The sequence below is a fragment of the Drosophila montana genome, unplaced genomic scaffold, assembly GCF_035044405.1.
Source record: "Drosophila montana isolate Dmon_TW-CO22-7 unplaced genomic scaffold, ASM3504440v1 contig_3848_1, whole genome shotgun sequence".
Lineage (NCBI taxonomy): Eukaryota > Metazoa > Arthropoda > Insecta > Diptera > Drosophilidae > Drosophila > Drosophila montana.
In genome coordinates this window covers 1,192,394-1,214,052 of record NW_026998720.1, presented here as the reverse complement: position 1 = coordinate 1,214,052, position 21,659 = coordinate 1,192,394, and the positions used below count along the sequence as shown (strand labels likewise).

Genomic DNA, 21,659 nt, shown 5'->3' with positions numbered 1-21,659 from the left:
GCGCGCGCGAGAGAGAGAGAGAGAGAGGGGAAGAGCGAGAGAGTGCTCGAAAGAGTGCGTCGAGTACCGAGCACTGAGCACTGAGCACTGAGCACTGAGAGCCAAGTGCTGTGTATCTGTATCTTGTGGCTGGCAAGCGGCAAGAAGCAGACAGCAGACGGAACGGCATTTGACAGGCAGTCGCCGCAGTGACAGTGACTGCGACAGCCGCAGTCGCAGCAGCGGCCGATTGTGGAAGAAGAAGAAGAATGGCCGCTGGCAACATTCGCGTTCACTACACACGTTGCGTCACGCGCCAACACAGAAACTGCCACAGCTACAGGCACAGATACAACGGTCGCACACATAGATACGCGCGGCCCTCTCCGTATCTGACAGATACATTCAGCCAGCCCGACAGGCACATATTCGGATGTGAATGTGGCGCAAAAAGGCCGGCTGCTAGCCGGCCATAAGCGCTTACTCTCGCTCGCCTCCTAGCTCTCTCTCGCTCTCGCTCTCTTACTCTCTTCCTCTCTGCTTTAGTCTCTTACAAACTCTCCCTGTTAAAGCGTGCCGTTGATAAGGCGCTCTCTTTGTCAGCGTGTATCCATGGGATACGTGCATTTTTGTTGCTTTTCCAAGGGTTGTCGCTTACTTTTTTCGTTTTCATTTTTGTTGTTGGTTTCTATCCAAACACAAATGCCGCAAAATAAATACGAGTAGCTCTGCGCCTGCTGTAGTAAGCGTGTTCAACAACAGCAACAACAACAACAACAGCTGCAAACACAGCTACACTCGAGCGTGTACACGGATACATGCACACACGTGTGTGTGCACACACACATATTTAGATACACACTCCACTTGGCATTATGTCATCCAAGTTAAGAGAGGCCTGGCGCTTTGTTGTTGTTGTTGTTGTTGTTATTAGTTGTTGTTTTTTAGATGTTATGTTTTTTTATTAGTTGGCATTGTATTTTGTTTTCCTCAATTTGTAGTCGAGCCACCCCTTTTGGCCCAGCAGGACATGGCTCAGTTGCCACACTGACTATATACTGTATGCGGATATTTACTGGTCCTGTGTTTGCCCTTTTTCGACTGAGCCGCACCTCTCGCTAGAAGAAGGTGTGCGGATATGAACCGGAAATGATTTTACCCCATTTAGTTAGCGGGCTTCGTTTACAGCTTATGCTTTTGGCCCGGCAGAAGTAACAAAATTGCAAAGTTATTAACAATCAAATGCGGCGAATAGACCATGAAATTGCCAAGGAGCGAGGCAATACAATCTAAGCCAAATGGAATTACCAGCTTATCCCGCATCTGCCAAAATACAGCTCAGTTTGTAGGGGCAATATGAGCTAAAGGATGATTGGGATAAGAGAACATTTACAAAAAGTAAAGTAAAATAAATAAATATAATATAATAAAATATAATATAATATAATATAATGTAATAAATATAAAAAAAAGAACTTAAATGGAGATGTAATAAATAAATTCAAGGAATAAACTGGTAAAAAATAATATACAAAACAAAATAATTTGTCAGATAAGAATAAGAAAATTGAATTAATTAACGCTTTTCAGCAGAATTTTATCTATTAAGAAATAAAGCAATAACTGTTAGTAAATAAGATTTAACTTTTCAACTTATGTTAACACTCTAGGTATTTTCTTTGATGTTCGCTTTAGCCAGCACACACTGTATTAACGACTGCCGTAAAGTTTACAAGGCGTCGCGCGTCATAAATCTGGGCAAACAACTGCAACTGACTGAAAATGGTTAATAACTGGCAAGCTAATTAGCTCATTAGCTGAGAGCTAGCGCATGTCAACCCGTTAACTTTGGCAGCCAAACAAAAATCGCAATGGCCAATGCAGTCGAATCGAATCCAAAATCCATTTCGAATGGCCAATTAATATTGCATTATTGCTCAACTGAACAATAGATGGTTAAATACAAAGCGTGCGACGCACTTTCAAGTAAACCAAGCAATAAAAACAACAAAATAATAATAATAATAAATAAATTAAATAATATAAATATTAATAATAAAAGTGTTGCGCATGCGCAAATGCTTATGATTGCGAAATGTTGCACGCGTGGGCTAGCGGGGCATGCGGGGAGGGGGGGGGGCTCTGGCTGGTGGCCAATATTCTTTGGCTTTGGCTTGACAATGTCAAAACTAAACGTGTCAAGCGCGCAACAACATGTTGTTGTCGTTGTTGTAGTTGTTGTCGTTGCTGTTGTTGTTGTTTGACTTCGTGTCATCATCATGGCTCAAACGCTAACGGTTCATGTTTAGCCCAACACACACACGCACAACATTTACATCTCACCTTGGGCGAGCATGCATGCTCTGCGTATCTCTGTGTATTTAAATTTGTATCTGTATCTGTGTGCGTCAAAGAAATTGGCCGCGTGTTGGTTGTTGCTGCTGCTGTTGTTGTTGCTGTTGTTGTTTTGACCACTTTTGCTTGTTGTGCCGGCGCATATAAATCGATTAATAAGTTTCGTAAATGAAACGCCATTATCAACGCCGGCAGCGACGCCAGCAGCGACGCCGCGTCAGTTGCCTAAACAAGCAAACGGGATTTGGCCGCGCTGCCTGCACAACTTCAGCAGCTGCAGCAGCAGCAGCAGCAGCCGCTATTAAAAATAGTCCAAGCAGCGAACGTCTTTTATTTACAACTCTTTGATTTAATTACCGACTGAATTGCACAATTTAACGCCAGTCGTGGGCGTTGCTTAGTTACTCCAATTAAATTAACTTAACCAGACGCAGTCGCACAATTTAAGCTCAGCCTGATGGGCCATCAGCGCGGGGCTGGACACTGCCTAGGCCAATGTCTTTTGGCCCAAGCCCAAGCGCAAGCCCAAGCGCAAGCCCAGGCCCAAGCGCTGACCATGTGAGCCCATCCATTTAAGCCACAACAATTCGCTCTGCATTCTGCGCATGCGCCACGGCCAGGCCAACAAATTGAGTCAAGGGCGGGCGCCGTTGCCGTTGGCAGCGCGTTGACAATAAAAAATTACATAGCCAACACGTAGATCGTTGTTGTTTATTGTTTGTTGTACACCCAAATCCCCCTCTCAACACGCCCCTCGGCATTGCCATGCCATCACCTTTGGGGCGTGGCAGCAGCCAGAGGCCAGTAATTGACTTTGCTTTCGGCAAAAGCCAATAACTATGTAAAAATGTATGTCAAAATCGAACAACTGAAATTTTTATGTAAAGCCTCAAACGAATTTCTGTTGGTTTGCTTTTTTTTTCTACTTAATAAATTCAAATGTTTGCCAAATGTTGTAATAAGTTGTTTTTTCTTCACTCTGCTGCATTCTCAAGCGATGCTCAAACATGGAAAAGGGAGCATTGTGTACTCACAGCCACTTAAATCTCTCTCTCTCTCTATCTCCACCTCTCTCCCTCCCTTTCTTCCTCTCTCTCTCCCTTTCGCCCTTTTTCTTTCATAATCTGACAAGAGTTTCCAGCAGTAATTCCCACTTTCTACTCCATGGGAAAGCGGTTTCATTTCGTTAAAAACTGGAAAAGAGTTCGTAATCAAGCATCTTTTCTTGCTATCAATTTAAATAGTTCGTTTATAAAACAATCAAAAATAAATGGAACAGATAATAACGGAGTGTCTAAGGTTGAATTAACTACATATAAATAGTTGGAAGCCCTCAAATATGTGCGGTTTATTTCTAGACTTAGATACAATTTATGATGACACAGCTATTCGCATGATTTCGACTTCTCGCTTAGTTGCTTGAAAAATAATAAAGCTTTTCATTTCTTAGTTTGGTTTAAATATTTTCTAAAAATAGGTAAGTATTAATAATAAAATTTTATTTTTAGTTTCATTTGCAGCTATAGCAATACGATCTAAGAAGCATTGTAAAGCTCATAACTACTGAGTTTGTTAAACATCAAAAAATATAATTAAAACACTTTTAAAACCCAGAGTCAGACGAGCATAGTGAGGCTCATAATTACTCTGTTTGGTTCAGATAACTTGAAACTTAAAACAAAACAAAAATAATTATACAAAAATTCGTTTTTGATTCAATAATTAAAAAAGTTTTGCTAAATTTAATTAAAACACTTTCAAGTCTCCGAGACAGACATACGGAAAAATCTATAGTAATACTTCTACTGTGTCTGATTAAAACTCGATATACATATATATCATATTTAAGGGCTGATATCTCTGTCAGACGGATGTTTTGGACCAGAAGGACCATTCCTTCTCTTTCCATTAAGAGAAGCATACAATAGTAGGAATGAGATTCGGGTTCGAGCTTCATAACAACGGATATGTATCAATGTACCACTAAGAAATGATTTTATGAAGTGAATAAAACCAATGTATCCTGATATTAAACTAAAAGAGCATAGTGTGAATTAATGACTCCAGAAGATCGATCCCTTCAATTATAGAGTCGGAGATTGCATTTAACGCATTAGACACATATGATAACATTAATTTAATGCAGGGATATAGAAAAAACAGTCATAAAGGGAACACAACCATCTGTGATTCAGATGAAAGATCTTTTGGATAAGAAGGGGGCTATAACAGCCTCTTTTATAAGCCCATTTTTTCAGATAGATAATAATTGAATGAATATACAAGATAAACAATATACATATTAAGAATATTTATAGGAGAAATGTACATTAAAATCAAATTAGTTTTCATTTTTGAAAATAATAAGTTAATACCCGGACCACGAGTCAGCTAAATAATTATTTTTAAACATGGAAAGGTCACCAAAACCAACTTTAAATATGAATAATACATTTTCTAAATTTATTAAAATATATATTTGAATGACATATTTATATTTACAAGTAGAATAGGTAAATAAAACTAAGGTAGCTAAACTAAATAGCTGCTTTATGCGTTACATTAAAGCAGACTAAAATAAGCAACTAAATTAATCTCATTTTTTGGATAATTCTACTAACTTAGCGAAAAAGAGACAATACACATTTCATGACAAAATTATAATATCCTCTACAAGGGTATAAAAACGTCTTCTATCGTTATTCAAAAATAGCTTTTAGCATCCTATTCAATGAGGCTAACCTTGTGATTGACTGTAAACTGTGAACGGCTGACCCAAGCCAATTATAGCAATGTTCACCTGACAAACATTCCACAAAGATTGCAGCAGCAAGGCAGCAGAGTGAAGTGCGTCTCATTAAGAGGTGTGCAGTTCTCCGCCTGGGCTGGCCTGGTCTGGCCAGGTCTGGCTTGGTCTGGTCTGGTCTGATCTGCTCCGGGCTGTGATTGGGATTGTGATGGTGATGGTGATGGTGATTGCGATTGTGTGACCGCCATGATGACAAACGACTATAAATTGAATTATGTATGCAGCACAGCTGTAAACAAAACCAAAGACAACGACGGCCAGCAAACACAAAATGAAATAAAACAAACGAAAACTATTTAAATTAAAGTCGAAGCCTGGTTTTTGGCTTTGATCTGGGGCACGGCGCGCTGGCAGTGGCAGTGGCAGGCGCCGCGACTGCGACTGGGACCGGGGCAATTGCAGTTGCACAATGTCCCACCAAAAAGAAAAAAAACAACAGCCAACAACCAACAGACAACAGACAAAGACACCTTTCAAAATTGAAGGCACGGTTGGCTAATGTGTGGTAATGATAATGATTAAGCTTGGCAAACAAACCAAATATTATGGCTGAAAGTGCTGAAAGCCCAACTCGCAGCTTTCTCAATGCTCATTAAAAATCAGGGGGGACCCTGAGAGCCCTGAGAGCCAAGCATAAAGTGAACTGAATATAATACAGCGGCCATCAAAGTTGGCCCATTAAATATTTGTCAAGCGATCTAGCCGAAACGGGTTCTAAGCCTCGAGCGAACGCGTGAAATTTTGGCCAAAACTGCGGCTGCCTAATGATAATGGGGCAACGCGCAATGAGCGCATGTACTGACTGGCCTAGGTAGCCAATACATACAGGTGAGCATATAGATATATAGATATACATATATACGCACATAAATCTATAGATATATTTAACAGACACGCCCAAAAATGGTCCAGCTGTTTGCGTAATTGGCGGACATCGACTGCAAACATCTAAAGTCGCCTCCGCACTTGTTGGATATAAAATGCGCTCAAGCGTTACGATTTCGCAATTGCCAAGCAAACAGAATCGCATAGATCTATAATAAAAGCAACAACAACAAATTCTCAGCACTGCGGAACTCGTCTTTGTGTACAACACATGCGAGTTGGACGCAAATCCACTTAACCTTTCATGGCCTAAGGACTTACCTCTATTATGAACTAATTTTCCAACTTTATATATCCTACATATTCATAAAAAGCTTCAACTGTGCAACCAACAGACTAAGCTTTTCAAATATAACTTCGATAACTCTGGCTTGCCCAAGATCGATAAATATCGAAATCAAACTTGCATTGAATTTAGCATAGCTGATTGCTAAAAAGAGCTAGAAACTTTAAAGTTCGTAGTCTATTAGATCTTTTCAAAGCATCAAATTATAAAGGTTCCCTTAAAGCACATCATTAATATAAATTAACTATAACTGATCGTGCCTAAATATCGATTTCAATCGCAGTCGACAATAATTCACTTATTTTTCCTTTCCCCGCTCGACCCAAAACCTATTTATGAGATAAAGCCTTCATTTTTGGTATATGCACGTATTTGAATGCCATCTTTAAGTCGTAAATAGTTCATTAAGATATGAAAACGAGAGAATAAGAAAATCTTCGGCACTTCGAAGATTTAATGCCCTTGTAGATATTTCACTTTGGCAGACACGTGAGAATAGTGAAGCTCGAAAATGCTGAGTTTGAAGAAAATATCTCCGAAAATAGAATATTTTGTCTACCTACTTTTCGACTGATCGTTCCCATGGCAGCTATATGTTATAGTCCGATGTTAGCAAGATTTTGCATATATATGAGAAGCATGCTAAAACTAATAAAGGTCGAGTTTGGTCAAGATATGTTGATTAACAAAGAAGCTTTCCACACAGGAACCTCCTTTTCAACTGTAATGATATGGTATAGTAGTCCGATCCGAATCAGACAGACGGACATGGCTATATCAACTCGGCTATTGATGCTGTTCAAGAATATATAAATACTTTATGATGTACCTTCTATGCGTTAGAGATTTCATGACAAAATTATAACACCCTCAAAAATATTTGCAATGGGACATAGTCATAAGTATGTGTGTATGTGTGTATATAATCAACATATATCTCCTAGATGTTCTTTAAGATCTTCGAAGAAACATAAAGATTTTTCAAGAATCAATCAATACTAGAAGTGTACAGGTGGGGAAAGGTGCGAATCCAAGTATGCATACATCACACATCACACATCATTTACAACTGTTTACAGGGCATCTTCCAGTCGAGCACTTGTGTTGAAATAAAAAAAAATTGAATTTTTATCGTGAGAATATAATTGAAAGTAAATGCCGTAGGTCTTGGCCCACACAAGGAGCAATTTTGTAGTTTATTTATCCGAGCGCAAGATAAACAAAAATCTATCTAAAACGCGTACTTGGCATTTTTTGTTGTGCCTAACTAAAAAAACACTTCAGTCTATCTTTAGTAACATGTGCGCCGTCAGAACAGCCGACAATGTGTGTACATATTTGCGTAATGTACTGGACCTTCGACTTAAGTATTGGCCGACTTATTGTCTTGACTGACTTTTGTCTATATCGAACGATCGTCCCGAATGCCCCAAGGTACAGTATTTCCTGCACTTTGTAACATTAGCGCATGTTTATAATAACTAGAATCGTGTGGAAGGGCGTTAATTGACTCGACTCTTTATAGGACAGTTAGAAGGGTCCCGAATCAATAGAGAAATTAACATACGATTTAACCCCACAAGTTATTGATTAGTTAGGCAATTATCAAATATAGAAGGGTGTGCAATTTTATACCACCAAAGGTGTTGGCTTAATTACAGGGCAAATAACGTCGAGTTTCTGATATAATCATAATACCTGATATTTATTTTGAAATAAAGAATTTCAATTAACGGAAAAATACGTCGAGACCTGCAATATGCAATTGCAATCTATACGATATAAGAGATTAGATACTAATTACGTATCTTTCAAAACGTGGAAGTATTTAAAAAAAAATATATAAAAAAAACAACAACATTATACTTGTATATATCGGGAATATTATTAATGCATAAAATAATGTGGTAATTATTAAAAACAATTATTATAATACCCTTGTAGAGGGTATTATATAATTCATAATTCATGTTGTCATGAAATGTTTAGTGCATAGAAGGCGACATCTCCGACCCCATAAAGTATATACATATATTTTATATCAGCCATGATATACCCATATACCCATCAGACCACTATATCATATAGCTGTCATAGGAACTATCGGCCAAAAAGTAGCTTCCTGTATGGAAAACTTCTATGTTTATGAAGATATCTTGACAAAGCTCGGCATTTATTAGATTCACTTTGATTTTCATATATATGCAAGATCTTATCAACATCGTATCTCTCTATTATATAGTTATCATAGGATAGATCGGTCGAAAATGAAGTTCATATATTTTCTTGCCGAAATATTTGGATTTAAGTCAGCATTTGCGAGTTTCAGCCGCAAGGCAATTGTCTAGAAGGGTATTACATCTTCGGCGTGCAGAATATATACTTACTTTCTCGTTTATTATGCGCTTTAGCAGCGCTATAGACTGATGATTATTATAGCCTTCGGCGCAGATATTACTGCATCTATGAACAAGCTTATGAGTCTGAGACTTAAAGCCGTTTTCTCCTATGTAGACAACTTGGACTGCGCGATATTAAGTATATTGTTATTAAACTATATGTATTTCCCTAAACAATCTGCTTCATAGCTAGCACACGTATCCATTCTAGTTGAGAGCAATAAAAACAAGTACATGACAAAAGGGAAGGGTAAACTGAAGGCCTAATGCCTGCATGTTTTGGGCCAATTAAGGCTGTTTAACTGTTGAAGCCTTAAGGCCAAGCTAAGGCACCAGCTTGGGCACCACAACAGCATCCATATCCATGTCATGCATCCAAGGCTCAACTGCTAATAAGTTACTAATCTGTGTGCAAAGTCTGTCATATACCAGAAAATTACAATACCATATAATATTTTGTGTCCAATAGTGAAACAAAACGCATAAACCACAAGCCGCAAAAGCACAAAGACAATGTTAAGTGAAGAAGCGACAGGGGCAGCGGCAGCGGAGGCGGGGGGCGAAGGCAGCTCAGAAAATGTATCTTGTGGGATTTTCAATTGTTGTTGCTTTTTGACAACTTAATCAACGTCGCGCTGTGGTCTTTCAATGCCAAGCTTCTCTAAAAGAGAAGTTTCCTTTTGTTTTTCAGTTTGTTTTTAAGTATCTTGTGTGTGTGTGTCTTAAACATCTTGAATGTAGGCGCAAATGAGCAAAGTGTTCATTAAAAAACTGACAACCAAAAAATACTTAGCCAAGTACATTTTGTTTTGTTTTTTTCTCTTTTGGCGATGTACGAATTCATGTTCAACATTTGCGCACAATTGCGTCAATTTGATGTTAACTTGGCAATTGTCGACGCTTGTAAAAGGGGTTGACCTTTCAGTTTTTTATAATTAATTGAACTGTTGTGTTTGTTTTGCGGAAGCTTAAAAAATGCATAGCATAAGAGAACATTGAATAAACAAACGACTGCAGCATGCTCTGTTTACAGCCAGGAAAAACAGCTTAAAACAGGTGTAAAAGATACTAGTATTCGTGGCTCTTAAACTGTATCAGTGACTTGCAAACTGTGTTGAATTTGCAGCTTGACTCGTTATTCGAAGCAACAGACAGTCGCACACACAGCATATACTCCTTTTCGCGCCGTGAACAGTGTATACTAATTGAAATACAATTATACATGAGTTGGCTGCAAAATCAGCGACGCGTGTGTTTGCTTTGTATTGTTCAGTTAATGTTATTTGTTAACAGAACTTGTACTTGTATTTACCTAATTAATTTATTGCAACAAATTTATTTACAAGCCTCGCGAATGCAATGCAAACGGAAATTTTACATTAACAACACAGATGCACTTGTTATGCCAAAACTAAAGCTGAATTTTGTTTCTTATTTGGGCTAAGCAAATAAATAACAAATGGAAAATGTTGCAAATTTTGCCGTTTCAATGTTACATTTACCTAAAAGCGTGCCTAGAACTAATTAAGTTTCGATCAACCGTTATATATATCCTTTTAAGAGCATCTAATTGTTTCTGCTTCAGGTTTCTGGTTTCGTTACTCGTTCAAAAAGTGGCAAAGTCCTTTTTGGGGGATCTGATACTTAATATATATGTATATATAATCGTTTATATCCTCGTCAGAAAATGTGTCACGCTTGTAAGGCAAGTCAACTTAAGTACTTGCTTAAATGAAAGCTGACATTAAGACCTTGGTAAGCTGCAGGCAAAAACCTTGTTTTCGGTTTTTTACAAATATTAAATATTCATTCAATCAAATCCAAAATCGTCTGCAGCCCATTAAGTACGTTGTTATAGCACAGCTCAATTGTAAACATTTTTTTCTCATGTTTTATTCAATTGAATTCATTGAACTCTAAGCTTAATACGATATCTCATGTCAAATAAATGAATATATTTATTAAAGATTCTTTCCATTATTTGTGCAGTATAATTATTCAAACACATTTGATATATATTTATCTCTTTGCTGCTTTCGCTTTTGAAATCAGTTTTTGAAAGGAATAAATTGATAAATGTAAGCTGATTTTTTACAACAGAGAGTATCCACAAGCCCATAGAGTATATTTATTCTTGATAACGTGTAGAAGCTAAGTTTCTATCCAGCATACATAGATCTCCCTCACATTATAATTATATAAGAATTACTCAAGGATACGCCATTAATCTCATCAGTTATTCAAGAATCTATTAGCCAGGTTCATATACAGCATAATTAGCTCATAGTCAAAACTACTTTTAACAATTTAAATATATAAATATATAAGAATATGCCCTTAATCTCTTCAGTTATTCAAGAAGCTAGGAGCTTGGTTTCTATACAGCATTATAAATAAATATATAAAATGACTAAACAATACGCCTTTAACCAGTTCATTTACCCAAGAATCTGTCTTCAGTTTTTGCATGATTTTAAAAATTTAAATGATTTTAGTTATATTTATTAATGAATTGGACAAAAATGCATTTAAATTTAATTAAACGCATTGTCATGCAGGGAAGAGGGAAGTCATTTAATGGCTCTTAAGACTGTAAACATGGCTAAAAGCTGCCGCAATTAACTGAAGAGTTGTTGGCTTTAGCTTTAGCTGCAAATTACAAGCTGGCAATGTTGCCAAAAGCGCTAATCATGTCAGAGGTTAACAAATTTGTTGGCCCCGCGAACAGAGCGAGCACCTGAGGAACTGACAAAACGAATAACACGGCGACTAAATAGTTGGGCACAGTGAAGACTCTCTTGAGCGAACCGCTACACTTACAACCTCATTTGAGTTAGTTTAACTTGAATTTAAATCTATTAATAAGTTTGTCCAACATTGGCAGAAATTCGGCTAACAGAGCTTTCACTGTAGTCGTATCTATTGTTCACATGTAAGTTATGGCAACAATTTTGAAATCAATTTGTTGCATTTTCAGTGCTGCTTTTGTTGCTGTTGCTGCTGCTGTTGTGGTTGTTGTTGGCATTGTTTGTTACTGTTATTGTTGCAATTAAGTGGCTCGTTTGTAAGTGCATTAAGCTCGCTAATTATCACAATTAACAGTTAATATCTAGACACATCTCCATTTATATCTTTCAACCAGGCTGCTCAGCTGACGCTCCAAATGGAGCGAACTGATTAAGCAAATGCAAAAATATATTGTAAACAAAAAGGAACAACATGCAGTCAATCCATAAGCTCCCACGCCGTCTGTTTATATAGTCGGTTCGTCGATGCCATTGCTAGGCATTAGAAGTATTGCCATAACTCTGGTACTACTGGTAATATCTGTCAGCTGATCCCGCTCGGTGTTCGTTTCATGTTTCAATATGCGGCACACGTAGGCGGAGGCAGATAAAATGCTGTTAATTGTTTTCATTAGTCATAACAACAACAGAAAACAAAATACATATAAAACAAAAAACAGGAACTGTCACAGTCGCAGTCGCAACAGCAACAAATGAAATTTGCACATATTTACAAATCGTACAATGATTGCAAGATTTACTATATCATCATGACAGGAACGTTCTCCACGTATGAATGTACTTCGCACTCAAAGTCTATTGACCAGGAGTTTTCAAAATAATTTCACAAGCCGAACATTAAACAAACTTTGTATGCGAATTAACCGTTTTATGAGGCACGCAACGTAAAAGCCACAAATTTATTAACTACGCACATTTTACAGTTTGACAGTCATTGCTTGTTTACAGTTTCTGTTAGATTTAACATTTGCTGAACTCTTTTTTATGGCGGGCTTGGAGCTGTTTATGGAATATATGTAAATGCATGTATAAAGCCTATATTTTCTTAAAGAAAGGGTCTGCTTAATTTGAGGAATTCGTATTACTTAGAAAATTCGAATTCACATCAATACTGAGACAGTTGGAGCACGTTATAAACACGATTAAATGGATATGTTTCTCTTAGTGTAGCTGTTAGATTTAACATTGCTGAACTCTTTTTTATGATTTCGAGCTGTTTTCGAATTCACATCAATACTGAGACAGTTGGGGCACGTTATAAACACGATTTAATGGATTTGTGTGTCTCTTAGTGTAAGATCAACTAGTTTGATCGGCTTGCCAATGCCATTCTCTGAGTACATATATTTTGGCACATTAGCCCAACCATTCTCTTTGGCATGCTCTGTCTCTGCAGTATCTTTTTTGATCACTTATGAATGCCCAAAATCACAGTTGGCTGTCAATGTCGGTTCGTTGTTATGTTTATAAATTAGCATGCCAGGCACCAGGGCACCCCCCGCCCCTCTGATCAACGGGCGCTGGCCGAGCGGATCCTGTTCTAGACAAACGTGCGTTTGAATTATTTATAGAGAGTGAGTGTAACCATGTGCAGGTGAAGCCCTCGACGCCGAGTGCTAAACATTTTAATGTTTGGGGAATTTTCGTTGGGATGGAGACCTCCAGCGCATTGACCGCTGACTGTTCTTCTTATACCCTAGAAATACGAAACACCCAAGAGGGTGTATCTTCGATCGCATAAGGGATATTTCTTCTCAATCAATATATGCAGATGATGCACTATGTTTCTTTCTATTTCTGCTTACTCTATGTTTGTGAGGGTATTTAATATTCGGCACCTCGATTATACTTATTCGTGCGCGATTTTCTTCTGATCGGCGATCGCGCAAACTTCAGATCTTCCAGTGACGATCTGCTGTCAGCAGGCAGCAGGCAGCGTAGGCTGGAAGAGGGTAAGCCTGTAAATTCGCATGAAATGTGGTCTACGTGCGTGGCATTCCGAGAAGGGCAAAGCACGCGGAATAGCGTAAATGTTTGCATTTGTAACCGTTTGAAAGCGAAAACCGGCGTGATTCAATTGCCATTAACAGTCAATAATTTGTAATTTGCAATTATAGCCAGAAGAAATCTGCGCAATACACGTCCGAGTACGAGTACGAGTCCGAGTCCCCAGACAAAGGCCGCAGAAATGTTTTATGTGAACTATCTGAGGGGGAAAAACCAAACCAGGAACCAGTCGTGTCGGCATGCAGTGCATTCCTTAACTAGCCATTAAGGAGTTTAATCAATTCTGTGCTTAAATTAGCAATGCGGAAGTGAACATCAAACTAAAAATATATCAGATCGATATAGCAAAAAGGGCTGTTCCAGCCATAAAATGTTCCGCCATGTTCCCAGCTCCCAGTTCCATCATCATAAAAGCTTGAAAGTTGTTCCAAGAGTTGTTTAAAACTTGGCAATAACAACGCAACGACAACAGTAACAAAAGCAGGGCCACAGGCCGCTCAACAACAAAAGACATAATGTGACATCGCGCTGGCAGGCGCAGGCAGGTAAACCGACCAGGTAATCAGTTGCCCATCAGTGGCAAGAGTCAAGTCCAAGGTTGCACATGGAGCCCAGGTTAGTTTGTTGCCGCGGTTGTCTCTTCTGCAATTTGCAAAAACTGTTTTGCTTTGCTTGTTGCAGCTCGTTGCCACAATGTAAGCAATCTGTTATCGCGACTCTGTTAATAATTACAAGAGCTCTTAATATCGCTTAACCCTTAAATGCCTTCCGCTTAATATATTTTTTGCTGAAAGTTGTAAATTTTAATGTTGTTATTGCTTTATAGCATTCTTCGGCGAAAATACAAATTGTGATGTATTGTTATGTCCCTGTTTTTAATTACGTTCACAATAAATTCAGTTAAACCTATTAAGAATTCATATAAATTGGTTCGGAAACGTTATTGAATTGGCATCAAAAATAAAACATAACTTGCAATGATCAAAATGCAGAGTATTGGGAATATTTTCTATACTAAAAAAAATTGAAATCACAAGAGAATAAAAATGTGTGCTTATGAGGGTTAACACAATTTAAGTTGGGAGTTGGAAACCTTCACAGACTTCACAAAGCAAGCAAAAACTAAGAGCAGCATAGAGTCTGCTTTCTTGCACTCTTTCCATTAAGTAATATAATGATCTCTTTAAAGAGGAAAAAAAGAAAGGAAAGATAAAGAACAATAAGTATGCAAACAAAAACCTTGAGTTAATCAACCAAATTGCAGCCCTGGTCAGTTGGTAAATGTAAACAGAAACCAGCTGACAGCGGGACATAAGAGAAGTGCAATAATGTATATTCAGTTTAAAAGAAACCCCAAAAATGCCATCTATGCTAAATTTGACAGAAAATATGCTGAATATTGCATTCTTTTAACATTATTCACATACGCTTGAGTTAACAGTTGTGGGTTAAAGCACTTGGTAGCATGTTGCTGGCAAAAACAGGTGATAAAAAATAAGAATTTGCATACAACTAAAAACCTGAATCTAATGTAATTAATTATTATGTGCTGGCCCAAAAGTGTGAAATCATTCAAACCGCATTTTGATTATTTTTAATATTTTTTCTCGTAGAAGTATGTATGTGATTGCTTTATTATATTGGGCAATGCGTTATTCGGCACAGTGTTGCCAGCCTGTTCAACAAATCAACAATAACAGTTGCAAAAGAAGTAATAGCACAAAACGTATGTGAAGAAACTTACCAACAATTTGTGTTGGCTATTGCCGCTACTGGCGTTTGTTGCTGTTGCTGTTTCTGCTGCTGACGCTGCCGCTGCTAGTGCTGGTGCTGGGGGCGCTGCTCCTGCTTGCAATCTATTGAAACTGGAACTGAAAAACCGCAAAAACCACAACACAAATAACGCACGGACAAGACAGAAATAACTATGTATATGCTCATATATATGGCCGAATGTGCAAACATACGTAAATATTTCACAAGAACTTTGTAAAAATCCAAATTCTTTCGCAATTGGCTAATGAGCAGAGCGAGTCTATTGACCGAGCGGCCGAGACACGCTTAAGCTTAACTTCTGAATGAAACTGAGCTAAAATTGAGCGGTGCGGCTGTTAAACGCGCAATGCGACGACGCAACTGCGCAGCAACGGTGGCGGCGACGCCGCTGCGCGACGCTGGCGCTAGCAGCGCTGCCAAAGCTGCATAACTGGCGAGCAGGCGCAGAACTTAGGCCGCAAAACTTTAAAAAGCTTCTGACAGTGGAAACTTACGATACAACAACAAAGTGCACAGTGCAACGCAAAAAACTTTCCGTGAAGCAGCTACTAGTTAACCCCCGCAACATGCCAAGCCCCCCTTAATGCATGCACAAAGCAAATACACTAATTGCTTTGGCCCTAGAGCGCGCTCCTGTTCTCGAACAGATTGAAGTTCAAGTAAACAGCAACAGGTGGCGCACGACGTAACATTTGCCAACTGTTTGAACAGTCCAACGAACTTGCAACGAAGTTGACCATCAGGTCAGCCAGTTATTATCTAATTGACTTCGAGTGACACTCAGGGAATGCACAATGCTGCCAGCATTAATAACAACTATCCACCCACCCGCACGCTCCCCCACAACTGAATTGACTGAGTGTTAACTGGGCAAACACAGTGGCCGACGACCGACGGGCGATAGTTTGCGCTTGCACTTCGTCAAGGTCAAGTGGGTGACAAATATTTGCCAGGCACGCGGCCAGCTGCGAACATAAATTGCACTTATGTTTGCCAATAATTAGTTTATGAAGTAATCGCTAATTTTTATGTTAAGCCAACAAATTATTGTTATTAACTTTTACTTAATTGCAACTCCTTTACTTTTGGCCAGCCAAGCGCGGCAAACAACCTTCGTTGTTCATTAGTTGGCTTTCAGTCCCGACTGCACTTTGGTGCAATGTACAACGTTGTTTTTGTATTTGCCATTAGGTCAGTGTGTGTGGGAGGGGGTGGATAGGGAGGAAGGGGGGGGGGGGGTAAGGGAATCCCCATGCAGCCACCGGTAGGGACAAGAGCTGTGAAAACGTCAGCCCATTTCGGATTTTTATTGACTCGATATTGGCGTGTTAAACGATTTGTTTGTTTTTGTCTATTGACTGCAAGTCAACTTTATAGACAGCTGCCCCCGCAGGTTAACCCAAAGTGCACTTGATACCCCCACTAAGTAGATGGAGGGAAAAACCATATTCAGAATTGTGCAATAGCCCTTAAGACTTGGGACTTTGAGAACTTGACATTTGGGCCCAACTATTATTTTCGCTGAAACGATTTCTGCTTAGAATTTATATGCATTTTAAGAGGCTGTAAACTAAGAAATCTTTTTCAATTACGTGTTATCTTTTTTGTATGAAATACAATTTTGTTGCTTGCTTCTGTAATAGACCTTAAATGATTGATCAATCAATATTTTATTTTTAACTAATTAATAAGAGTGCCTAAAATTATGCACTGGAAAACAAGCATTAAACAATTATTTTCCCGCGCTGTACAAATATTTTACTGAAGATCCGGTATAAACCCAATTGGATTAGAATTGATAAGAGGAATTGTGGGCATCCTTAAGACTATTTTCGAGGCTGACGACTAAATTTTGCACGACATATCTGCGCCGGTCTACAAACGACATATCTCCGTGCGGAGTTATGAAGTTCCCAAACGTCATATCTCCGCGCGGGGATATTTTGTTTTTAGATCGGCGGAGTTGTATCGCTTTCAAACGAGTTATGTCGTTTTGGTAAGGGTAAGGGTTTTTGGTAAGGAGGTTTTTGTTATCCCGGATAATTTAAGAAACCATTTGCTACGAAGTAGGAGAACTTTTCATGTCAAGATTTACATAATCTAGACGACCAAACCACAATGACAAAATTGTCAAGGTTTTAGCCAAGATACGAGCTTTAAGTCTGCAAGGCACATTTAACCGGAAGTTAGTAACCTTTTTCGCATCAAGCCAAAAGTTTAGACGAGCTGATGAATGAACAGTTTGATGCATAACAATTAATAAAAAACACATGTTTGCTTTCATATTTCTTTAATATAAATTAATAAGCTTTTTTCTCATGTTTTCCATAGTTTTTGAACTTGTCAGCTTAAACCACAACTTAACAAAGAAACCAATGCACAGTTTAACAGACTGTAGTACAAATAACTCTTAACTCTTTTTTTTTTTCATTTCGCTAAGCGCCAAATAAAAAACTATTTTAACATTTACAAACCAAATATAGAGGGTAACAAATATAAAAAAAAACCTACGCACAAAAGCCACACCGAGAATTGAAATATTTAAAAATGAAATGTGAAACAAAATGGTTATACATATAAATGTTTAAGGTATTGGGAGTTTGTTTAAATTTCGTTTGCTTCTAGTTTTCAAATGGGGTTGGGGGCTCAACGCCGAACCGATTGTCTGCTCCTTCAGCTGTTTTACACTTAAAGTCTAAAGCTATTCCTCCATAATGTTTTGTTGTTGTTTTCGCAGCATTAGCATTTTGTGCTAAATTTGTTTAGTTTTTGTTTTAGTTTGCAATTGGCTAGCTAACTACAACGTCGCACTATATATAAGTTTTAACTATTAGACCATTTACAAAATATTGCAACAAACATGTTCTCTCTCTCTCCCTCTCTCTCTCTCTCTCTCTCTCTCTCTATCTTTCAATATACAAAAACAAGCTACAATTAGTTTAACGTTTAAGTTTAAAGCAGGCTTAAGAGCATGTTTTGTTATCTTTTATCGTTAGGTTGACGTCTCAGTTTGTTATCCAAATTTCTCATATTAATGATAATGCCTAGTTATATTTGTGTGTGTGTGTGTGTGTGTGAGTGTATCGTTACATAAGTAAATATATTTATATATATATATTTATTATTGTTGTTGTATTAAGTGGGGATTTGTCAATTTGCCCTATCGTATAAATGTGATATCTGTTGCCCAGTTTAGAATACGCCTCAAATTGAGAATTACAAATTTAGCCTACAAATATTTTTACAAAAAATATGTTCATTTATGTGGGCGTAAGAATATTATTTGGGGGAATAATACAATCGACAATATATATATATATAGATATATATAAACATTTCTTTCTTAAAGCAGTTCTATTCTGTTATCCTCCTCCTAATCTATCTGACGGCTTCGGCTACAGTGGTGCTGATGGTCTTGTTGGTGGAGGGAAATTAGGTTCCCTGGTTCTGGTTTTTGGTCTGCCCATATATATATATATATATAAATACATATATATATATATATGTGAGCCATGTGGCTTCACATTATACACTAATATCTGGCTTGCTTTTACAATCATATTTATCATAAATTACTAAAATCAAATAATGGTTTATTACTTTTCTTTTGTTTTTTTAGATTTTGCTGATTTTTTCTGATTTTTGTTGCTTTTTGTTGCCAATGGTCATAATTGCATGGACGCATTATTATTCTGCCGTCAGCCTGTTTCGATCTGCTCTATCAATTTAGTTACTTGCTAAACACTTAAAGTAAACATAATGAATATCATCGTAGTACGTCTTAGTAGTAGTTATTTGACTTTGCGCTGATGAAGACTAGAGCTACTGCTGTCCGGATTCAGGATGGCATCGTTGGTAGATAGTACGCCCTCCTTGAAGTAACCATCCTGATAGGCATTCACATGCCCATTGCTATTCACATATTCATCCTCCAAAACGGGCTGCAAGTGTAGAGAACGGAAAATAAAGATGCGATTAATATTCTGTATGATTCGTTTTTGACGAGCACGTGTCTGCAGCTCTCTCCTGCCTCAACACCCCTCGTACTAGACCCCAGCTAAAGTTCAAAGCAAGGCACACAGCCTTCCTAATGGCCAGCAGCCAATATGATTGGGCCTTCGCATCCGGCTTCGCATGTTTACGCTAATTGAAATGTCCCCCGCGCAGTGTTGAGAGTTTGCGAGTGCTGTGCGCGCGTGTGTGTGTGCGTGTGTGTGTGTGTGTGTGTGTGTGTGTGTGCGTTGTTTGTTTAACTAAGCTAGTTAGAATTTTTAAGTTGATCAAAAAACAACAACAACTACGCATATGTACGTGTATTTAAGCATTAGAGATGGAATAGATCGGATTCGTACAACGCGAGTTGCAATTAAGAAACACGCAAGTTAAAAAATCATGTGCACAAGAACTTTTTAATTTTCAAACATTTTTATAATGACTAATTATCTTATCAAACGGAAGGACGTGGAACCTTGGTCGGAATCGTTTGACAATTCTAATATAATAAATTGAATACGCAATAAAAGCAACTTTTATTAGCCTTTTTTTATTGAAAGGAAAAACAAAAGTATTCTAATAAATTGAGCTTAAAATTAATTTAGATGCGATCCAATAGGCACGGTCAAGTACACAAGTTGCATATGTGCTATACAAATTTGGAATGTTTAGAAATTGTTTTGTCTTCCACATTTCTCAGAGCACAACCACGCACGAGTGTTGATAATTGTATACGAACACGTCGTGCGTGATCATGTCACACAAGCAGAAAAAAAAACACGACACGCTTCCAACTCTAGTTTGCATAGACTGGCACTCCTCTCACCTGCCTCCACTGGGGACCTGCACTTGGAACGGGCGTCGTCGATTTGTGTGCTTAGCCACGGCTAATAACTTTCAAGGGCTACTTGATTTAATGTTGCTTACCTACGCCATGCGTTTATTTATGTTTCTTGTTGTTGTTTTTGTTTCTATTTTTTTGGTTTTTCTTGCGCCTGCAAATTGATATCAGTTGAAACTTACCATACAGGCACCCTTGTGGCCGCCATTGGTTAGCTGGGGATCGCCACTGCCCAAATGCTTGACTTTGCCGTTCGTGTGAACGCCGTTGGAGTGGCCATTGGCCTTGATGGCCTCGCGGCGACGACGCTGCGCATTTAGGTATTTGGCTTTGTAGAAATCGGAGAACAGAAATAGGAACATCACGCCATGCAGGCCAATCCAGACCATGAAGCCCTTGGGGTAATCGCAGTCCCGGAACAGCAGCTGGAACTGATGCGTAAATATGGCCACAAATTGTACCTGGTAATAACAAAGTGGTTAGTCAGGATGCCTGGCTGTGTAAATTGTGGGAGTATACCATTTGAAAGGTGGTTAGGTATTTCTTCCACCAGATAAACTTCTGATACTTTGGACCCATGGCAGCAATCATATAATAGAAATACATCACAATGTGTACAAACGAGTTTAGCAGGGCAAAGAAAGTGCTGTGGCCACCTGCGATAAATAACGTAATGAATATTTATTATTATACAATTATGTGACAGTTGATGTAAGGCGAAGGGCACGTACCCGGTGCAAATTTAAGGCCCATCCACACCGAGAACGGCATGCAGCCGTGGTGTATGACATGCAGCGTTGAAACGTGCTCGTTCTTCTTGCGCAATATGAAGAAGAGCGTGTCAAAGAATTCTGTAAACTTTGATATGTAGTACCACCAGCAGATATTGACCATCTACAGAGCAAGAGTTATTCATCAATTGAATTTATGGAACTGCGCCAGAAACCTACCCGCATGGCCATGGGACTGTTGCTGTAGTCGACGGGCTGACACTTGAAGCTATAATGACCCCACCAGCCGCTCATTAAGTACTAATGAATAAAAGATAGGCCGTTTTTAAATGCATTCATTTACCTCATAATATACCTTATAATATACCTCATAAAAAATCCACGCGCTGAATATGGTCTGTATTGCATTGTAGTACACTAGCACCTTGCGGAGATCCATGGGCTTGCGGTTAGCCATCAGCCGGGGGCCCAGCGATTTGCTGAAGTATGCATAAAATATGCACAAGCCAAGTGTGGGCAGCGGCGAGGAGAGCAGAAAGAAGTTGTTCACGCGCGGATCTGTTACAAAAATCAATCAAATATAAACTCAGGTAAGTCAATTTGGAACTCTTAAATACATTGTCAATACTGACCACTTTTATTGTCCATTAGGTCTCTGTACCAATGTAACGCATCATGCATGAGTACATCCATGTTGTTGCTGTTGTTGCAGGTGTTGCTGTTGTTGCAGGTGTTGCTGTTGCTGATGTTGCTGATGCTGTTGCTGATGTTGCTGATGCTGTTGCTGTTGT

General features: G+C 38.5%; 2 protein-coding genes across 3 annotated transcripts in view; both read right to left on the bottom strand.

The window, feature by feature from the left end:
* The window catches only part of LOC135438788 (very long chain fatty acid elongase AAEL008004), a 34,307-nt gene extending 18,702 nt beyond the window's left edge, over nucleotides 1–15,605 (bottom strand). Inside the window, exons 1-2 of one of the 2 annotated variants that reach the window (XM_064697279.1) lie at nucleotides 15,495–15,605; nucleotides 15,272–15,398 (exon numbers count right to left, since the gene is read on the bottom strand). The gene's annotated coding sequence lies outside the window, so the exon portion shown is untranslated. Of the gene's footprint in view, nucleotides 1–15,271 lie in introns of both variants that reach the window. The other variant, XM_064697280.1, reaches the window with a different exon arrangement.
* A 1,971-nt stretch (nucleotides 15,606–17,576) lies between these two features.
* On the bottom strand, nucleotides 17,577–21,652 carry LOC135438790 (very long chain fatty acid elongase 7). The gene is made up of 7 exons (XM_064697284.1): nucleotides 21,501–21,652; nucleotides 21,236–21,426; nucleotides 21,088–21,168; nucleotides 20,869–21,031; nucleotides 20,657–20,793; nucleotides 20,320–20,598; nucleotides 17,577–19,244 (listed from the first exon to the last, which is right to left on the bottom strand). The coding sequence occupies exons 1-7, from the start codon at nucleotides 21,559–21,561 to the stop codon at nucleotides 19,095–19,097; spliced, it is 1,062 nt and encodes a 353-aa protein (XP_064553354.1). The 5' UTR covers nucleotides 21,562–21,652; the 3' UTR covers nucleotides 17,577–19,094.
* Between the last annotated feature and the right edge of the window lie 7 nt (nucleotides 21,653–21,659).